The sequence below is a fragment of the Oreochromis aureus genome, linkage group 3 (assembly GCF_013358895.1).
Source record: "Oreochromis aureus strain Israel breed Guangdong linkage group 3, ZZ_aureus, whole genome shotgun sequence".
Classification (NCBI taxonomy): domain Eukaryota; kingdom Metazoa; phylum Chordata; class Actinopteri; order Cichliformes; family Cichlidae; genus Oreochromis; species Oreochromis aureus.
Genome location: NC_052944.1, coordinates 38,454,388 through 38,462,362, shown reverse-complemented (window position 1 = coordinate 38,462,362; position 7,975 = coordinate 38,454,388). Strand labels below are relative to the sequence as shown.

General features: G+C 35.9%; 1 protein-coding gene across 2 annotated transcripts; it reads right to left on the bottom strand.

Moving 5' to 3' along the window:
- Positions 1–1,882: 1,882 nt before the first annotated feature.
- On the bottom strand, positions 1,883–6,877 carry LOC120437656 (endonuclease domain-containing 1 protein-like). 2 transcript variants are annotated; one of them, XM_039608183.1, is made up of 3 exons: positions 6,844–6,877; positions 3,440–3,763; positions 1,883–2,959 (listed from the first exon to the last, which is right to left on the bottom strand). In XM_039608183.1, the coding sequence occupies exons 2-3, from the start codon at positions 3,752–3,754 to the stop codon at positions 2,180–2,182; spliced, it is 1,095 nt and encodes a 364-aa protein (XP_039464117.1). In that variant the 5' UTR covers positions 3,755–3,763; positions 6,844–6,877; the 3' UTR covers positions 1,883–2,179. The 2 variants fall into 2 exon arrangements, with proteins under 2 accessions (XP_039464117.1, XP_039464116.1); XM_039608182.1 differs by lacking the exon at positions 6,844–6,877 and having other exon boundaries at positions 3,440–3,842.
- Between the last annotated feature and the right edge of the window lie 1,098 nt (positions 6,878–7,975).

Below are 7,975 nucleotides of genomic sequence, written 5' to 3'. Positions count from 1 at the left end.
GTAATGATAAACAATATATACGCGGCGTTTTTTCCTGAATAGTTTCGTCACATTTACTGTCTAAGGACAGCGCTAGCAAGCACTCTCTGCTTATGAGCAAAAAACCCCAAAAACAGCCTGTTCGTGTTGGTGGAAAAATGCACCATGTCGACCTATCAAAAACTGATAAGGCAACCTGACATTTGGTTGTTTAGGAAGAGGTGGAAGTTTTAGGAGTGACGGCGAGAGAGAGAGAGAGACAGCAGAAAAAGAGAAAGAGCGGGTTTTGAGATGTGAGAGATTTGTGACGTTTAGCGTGTTTGGAGTGTGTAGTTAGTGTGTTGTCTTGTGTAGTTAGTGTGTCGTGTTGTGGATAGTTTTGTGTTGTGTGTCAGAACAATGAGGCGACTGCTGTCTCCAGGTAGAAACAGGAGTGATACACCTGCTGCTGTCAGACCTGCAGGTATCAGGCTGTGATGTTCTCCTTTATAGTGGACAGAAATGATTTTTTTGGAGTGGCACAAATAATTTGTGTGGCATCTTATTGAAGAACAGCTGATTGTTCTGTAAATAGTTTGAAATGGTTATTTAAAAAATCCAGGTAAAAGGTAAATGGATGCAAATAACTTTGTCTGCAAAACTTGTGCATATGATTTTAAAATTGACAATTCATATTTGCATTTAAAGTTATGAAATATGATTCATTAAACATGTTTGTGGTTGTTACAGTAAAAAATATAACTTTTTCTACTCTGATGTTATGTTTTTTGTCTGATTTTAGATCAGTTGTGTTAATACAGTATGTCAAAATGAAGACATAACTGTAAATTCAGACATGTGATGTTGTGCTGAAAAGAATGATACCAAACAAGGCAAAGTAAATAGTTTATAAAGGTGAAATGTAGAGGGAAAATCAAAAGTAGTTAAAAAATGGCCAATTATACCCTGGACCCCAGAGGGTTAAATGTTTTTTTTAAAGTAACGCAGTAGTTACTTTTCAAGTAATTAATTACTTTTAGAATCTTGTAACTCAGTTACTTTTTTGAGAAGTAACTAGTAACTATAATTAATTACTTTTTCAAAGTAACTTGCCCAACACTGGTCATATAGTCTGGTTTAGAGACTGTGTGTGCCAGACTGTTCTGCTTTTATCTCGTTTGTTTCTGAGAAGTAAGGTTGTTCCCCTCAAATATAAGCTGACCCTAAGGAGGAAGTTTTATTTTTGTGGATAACAGTGTGTCGAAATAGATTTCCTTGATGCATTTTCTACAGTTTTACATGCTTTGTTCCCCAAATTAAGGCTGACTGCTGCTTTTATTTTTAAACCTTCTGTAATAAAAAGTATTTATGTAATAATGAAACAAAGTGTAACATCTCAAGGACTCCTTGAGATGTTACTCCTTGTATGAATTGCTGAATACACTGATATCTGTACTGAGTACTCTAGATGACCTAGATGATTCCAGGGCTTGGTGTTTAACCAGATGAATAAAATTCAGATCTTAAATAAATTATATAAATTTAACCTTTTAAATTTTAATTTCTACAGATGGTTTAGGGGAATAATAGATTGTTTTCTTTATTCAGCACTGAGTTTTGTCTGCAAGTTTCCTTAATAATATAGCAACACGTTTAGTACTGTGATGTGGTCTGTGGTACCATTGTGTTAGGAAATAATGTTCAGAGAGACTCTGATAAGAAAACATCAGCCTGAAATATTTAAAATATCCAGGAGAAGAACTGATAAATAAAGCTGGCTCATTTTACCCTTTCTGTCTTAGAGTCCTGCATTTGGGTCCTAATCCTGCCTGCCACACAGCCCTACCTGACAGATAATGCTTCTGATGCAATCACCAAAAAAACAAAAACCCAAAAAAGCTACATGAAAAATAATTTGCAGTATTTTTATTTAAAATACATTAAAACCATAAGGACCTTGCAGTGTACAGAAGCTCCCCTCGGATGATGTATAAACAATGTGTATAAATTGCACATTTTTTGTATAATGCTCCGATCCCACATCAAATGTACAAAACATAAATCAATGCTACAGCATGAAAAGCATGTTCCTCATCTGTAAAAACCAAACAACAAAGCTTAAATACTTAACTAAATGTAGCTGCAGCACATGATAAACACTTTATGATTTAAAAAAAAGAAATCCCTTTTCAACTTAACACTTAATTCTCACCCAGTGCTTTCAGGTAGGTTTTTTTTTCTGAAATGCAGGATTTATGTTTAGAATTTTCCTCTTTTTAGCCCAAGAAACTTTTTTCTTTCCAACATGCTTACGAGGAACCTTATGACTCACAACCACATTGCGCCTTTTGGATTTAAGGGCATATTTTGAATAAACTTGAGTTAAAGTTGTGTGTTTAGAACATTTTTTTCCAGGAAATGCTTCAATACTCAGTTTTTTCTCAAGGTCTTCCAAGGTCCGCAGATGTATGGGGCAATCATCTCTATTCTTGCTCCAGTGTGCACCTGCCACCCACTTCTTCTGACTACTACTGTAGCAGCAGAAGGCCGACCAGAGCACTGACGGAATATGTATCTTGTTTTTTTTCAGTAAGCTACTCTCACTGCCACTACTCTTACTTTCACTACTCTCACTGTCACTACTCTTATTGTCACTACTCTTACTTTCACTACTCGCACTGCGTCTAGGTTTTGCTCCAATTACTACAAAGGCCATTCTGTTATTGTCATTAATGCAGTTGGTATCCAGAAATTTTTTGACACAGTTCTCCATGTTTCTCCATCTCACACGGTTGAAACGTGACTTTTGTGGAACAGCGTTAGTCAGGGTAAAGGTAGAGCTTTTCTCAGTTGGATCAGAGCCATAAGAGCTTGGAAATAAATGTCCTCTGTCAAATCCTTGCTGGTTGTAGGGTTTGTAATCAGTGTTTACAGCCTGGTTTTTATAGATGATGTTGTTGTCAGCTTGTCTCATATTGTCATCATCAGCTGGTTTTTCAAGCTGTAAAAACAAAACAAAAAAGAGTCCTTTAGTCAGTGATGTACGGCTGCTGGAAAGTGGACTAAATGAACATTTAATAACTGGCTGTATAAAATTTTATAATCTAAACTTAATATAGGTCAGCTTATGGTGTAAGCTGTACAAATTGTAATTGATTTTATGGTCCTATTTTCAAAGCAAACTTTAGTTGACAAGACTGCTGTTAAATAGGAAATATACTAAACAATGCTCAGTTACAGTGTAATGGGAAATTTATGTAGAGATCTAAATCATAAACAGGATCACTGAATAAGGTTCAGCAGCTCCTGCTACAGTTATGGAGTTATGGAGCCAGTACACTGCTGTAGTTAGCACTGTGGAGCATCAGCTATGATTTAAGTGGTTAAATAAGATTCACAGTAACAAATATATAGCATATATGTAGCACTACAGTCTGAACATGTTTTATTACAGCTTAAAAAGATGTATTAAAACTGATACCTGCGGTTCAATCATCCAATTGATCTTGGGCCTCTTGCCTCCAGGTCTCCCTCTGTACTTTGCAGCAGAAAAAACTGGAATCTTGTTCTTGGTGTCATACAGCGTCACAAATGTTCTGGTGTTGCTAAAGGTTTGACAAATCACTTTGTATCTGTTTTGGTCCAGGATGTTCCCTCCCTCTAAAATTCCTGGGATGTATGGTGGAGTTTTATCAAGAAAAAACTTATTACATTCCTTCACTGATGCCACCACTTTAGTTTCAGTGGGAATGATGGAAAGGAGGAGAATAGCCAGTGGCAGGAGGTGAGGCATCATCAGCGAGCCCTGTGAAGTAGGTACCAGGAGAACAAATGTTACGACATTAGTCCTAATTGTGCTGACCACTGCACCACTAGACATAAATTACCCCTATCATTCTTGCTATTTCTGATGCTCCTTGGATTCAGGGCCGGCTCGTGGCATAGGCCGTATAGGCAAATGCTAAGGGCGCCGTCCATCAGGGGGCGCCACGCCAGTGCCACAAATGTTGAAAAAAAAAAAAAAAGTTGGTACTATTATTTCTAAATACAAAAAATAATCCCACGTTAATTAAAATGCAAAGTAAAGCTTATTTAATAGAAATATTATTTGTTACAACATTAGGCCCCCCCCGCACGGTGCGCCCCCTCCCTTCCCGTATCATGGTTCCTTTTGGACATCACCACATCAAAAAATCAACACAAGATGTCAAAAACAGCCAAAACTGTCAGGTGCCCAGGGAAGAAAAAAGAGAAAAGAAGAGGAGGAGAAACGAGAAAAAGACAGAGGTAGGTAACGTTAGCCTACATGAAATTATTTGTCTGAATGTGATAGTAACCTAAATTTTTAGCATTAAGCTAATGTTACATGATTCGCTAATTGCTAATCAATAAATAGCTAGTTAACTGTTTTAACGTCAGTTAATATTGTGGAGGGGCTAAATTGTTATGGAAAATAATAATGTAACGTTAGGTAATTACAGTACTCCCACCTTTCCCACCATTCCTCATTTGTATTCATCTTTTAAGCAGGTGTTTTTTGTTTACATTGTTATTGCCTTCTGGTTAGCTAACGTTTGCCCTGCAGGTAATAGTCACTTTTCCACCCTGTATATATTATAGTTGTAAGCCTAGTTGTTAAAGTGCACATCATTAATGTTAATTAAGCAATATCACATGAGAGGAATGCTGTTTTTAATATGAGCACTGCTGTGATTCGGTCAAAGATAATCATAACATAACATTCTCATATGATATTATACTGTTACTTTGCATTCTGCTATTCAGCATTTCACTGTAATGATGACAATAAATTGAATCTAATCTAATTTGCATATCAGTTAACATCATACATATATCTCTTTGGTTTTTCATTTATATTATATCATTTCATTTTATTCCTGGAATCATATGTTTTTATTATTAGACTTTAATACTCAGTGGTGTCACATACTCCTCTCTTCAGATGCATTGTTGAAGTTTCTAAATCCCACCCCTGGGCCATCTACCACATCTACCACTGCTGCCTCCACTTCAGCAGCACAACCCACCAGTGATGCAGCATCAGCAGCACAACCCAGCCATGATGCAGCAGCATCAAGCGGTCTTCCTGTTGCCTCCACCTCAGCAGCACAACCCACCAGTTTTGCAGCAGCATCAAGCGGTGTTCCTGTTGCCTCCACCTCAGCAGCACAACAAGTTTGGAGTACTCCTCAATTTCCAGAACTTACAAAAAGAAGAGCTGCTACAGCAGTGCCAAACACTGAGTACTACTCTGACCCATGACAGCCAGCCGGACATTAATGACACAGAACTTGCAATGGAAATGCAGAATTTCCCACCATTGCCATCAAAGAACATGACAAACATGGAACTCTTGACCTTCCTGCATGAGAAGAAGCTGGCAGAAATTTACCCCAACATGTGAGTTGCTCTGAGAATCTTTGCCACTCTTCCTGTTACAGTGGCTGCTGCTGAAAGAAGCTTCTCTAAGCTCAAACTCATTAAAACCTACCTGAGATCTACTATGATGCAAGAACGTCTCAGTGGACTTTCCATCATAAGCATAAATCATGTGGTCTCAAATCAGTTGTCATATGATGATGTTGTAGTTGACTTTGCTGCAAGAAAGACTAGGAGAGTAAGGCTGTAGCAGGTGATGTGAGGTTGATGAGGGGTGGTGTACAGTAATTTGTAAGTCATTCTAGTTAATGCAGTATTAAAAGCACAACTAGAGAACTCTGTAGGATCCCCTTTTTGTAATATAGTTGTTAAAGTCATACTGGTTTATTTAATATCTTGTTTTGTGCAGTGCCTTATTTATATTGTATTTTTAATTTATTTTATCCAACTTGTTGACACGTTTTATTGTGTTTATGTATGTAAAATTTATTGTATTTCATATATTCATTTTTATTTTTGTATTCATTTATTTATTCATATATTTTTTTTATCTTGTTAATTATTCTGATTGTGAATTTGCTTTCTTTAAGTAAAAAAAAAAAGTCAAAGACAAAGCTATTCGGTTTCTTGTGAGTACATACACTACACTGCCGATGTGGGGGCGCCACCTAAAATCTTGCCTAGGGCGCCAGATTGGTTAGGGCCGGGCCTGCTTGGATTCATGCATGAACCTGTCTGTCTGTGCTTAAAATTGTCGGTGCTCAAATTGTCCGTGTCATCATTCTCTGGCTGACTGTCTATGTCACTTGGTGCTGTGTATTTATATTGTTTATATAGTTTTTTTTATAATTTGCTAAGTACATGTGCACCTTTATGGAGCTGTTTCAAATCTCATTATACTGTGTATAATGAAAATAAAGGCTTTCAATTTCAATTCAAGTATTACACATACTTCCTTCACTTCTTTTTTCATATATACAAAGTGTCTGATTATGAAGTCGGCAGCTATTCTAGACATGCAATAATATAAATAAGGTGAATTCTTTTGATTGTGTCGAGAGTCTGTTATGGTAATTATGATATGGTAGTTTAGAAAATATAGTTCTACTAAAGTTTTATTCTGCATTTCATGTTTGACATTTCTTGGAATAAACATCTAATTTCTGTGGCACCTGTCAAAATTTACTTTAGCTTAACAGAAAGTTTAAAAAAAGTACTACAGTAACGGGTTCAGAAAAACTAACTGGTATAAATCTTTATTTATGTTAATGATTTAATGCTGTTAATTTGGGTGTTCTTTATTTTCTTTATTTTAACTTTGAGTTGCTTTACATCAGTGAGGGTGTGCTTTTTATTTGCTTGTCATGTTATACAAAGTCATGTTAATTTGTCATGTTATTAAAAGGCTTATTGTGATTTCCATAACTCAACACCTAAAATAGTGACCAATATGGAGATATATATGAGAAACACAGCAGTTCTTACCGTTTCAGGTTTCCTTTATAGGTTCACAGAGCAGTGGAAAAACGATAGTCTGTGCAGTGCAGAGTCATCCTGCTTATATATAAGCTAAGCTTAAAGAGGAAGTCAATATTTACTCAGCAGTTTGTCAAAGGGTGTTAATCATGATTGTTATCAGTTTTACACTGTATTCAAAACATCTATGGTCACCAGTGGCCTGCCATAGCTCCCCTTTTCTTGCTCTTTCAACAAACAACACACATTAAGGTCATAAATGGATGTTATTTTCTCCTTACTGGAGAAAATACTTCAGGGTTTTACATTAATTTGACCTTCTTCTTGTCAAAGTCAAACTTAAGATGTGCTCTCACAATAATGTGACTTAATTGATTGAAAATAATGATACAGCAGTTTTAGTTTCATAGTAAGCTACTTTTATTTTCAGCATTTTCCACTTTTCGTGTTTTTCTCTGAAAGATTATGTGTGAAATACAAGGCCATCATTCAGTTACTGTCTCTGTCACACTGTCGTTTCCTGTTGTTTTTGTGTTACCGCTCTTTGTACAATGCAAACAGGCAAGAAACCAAATCATGCTAGAAATTAGATCTAATTTCAATAATTTGAGTATATAAAAAAAAAATCCTTGAAGCTATTTTTTTCCTTTGATTTTTCATTTAATACATGACATGATTGCTATGGAAGTGTGAATGTTTCAAGCACATTTGTATCCAATAAAACAAATGTGCAGTAGAAACATATTTGGGAAAAGGAAATACATTTTATGTCCATAACTGAAATTAGTGCTGTATAGCAATTTAACGTTTCTATCAGCGTTTCTATCAACCTATCTATCAACATGGCAAAGAGCAAACAGGCAGAACTGTTACCAAGATGATATCATTCAAAACAGCAGCATTTGGTCCTGCAATTACCATTAAAACTTTTACTTATTAGAAAAAGCTAACAGGAATCCTGCATTAAGCCACCTATTTAACAAGCTCCAACATGAAGTAAAGAGAACTTCGTAATAAAGAAAGAAAGAAAAAAGAAAAGAAAGCTACAGAAACTATGAAATATGATCATTAGAAGCTCAAGAAAGATAAACATTGGCAAACACAATAACAAACCAGGAGACAGAACGTAGCAAAAAAAAAA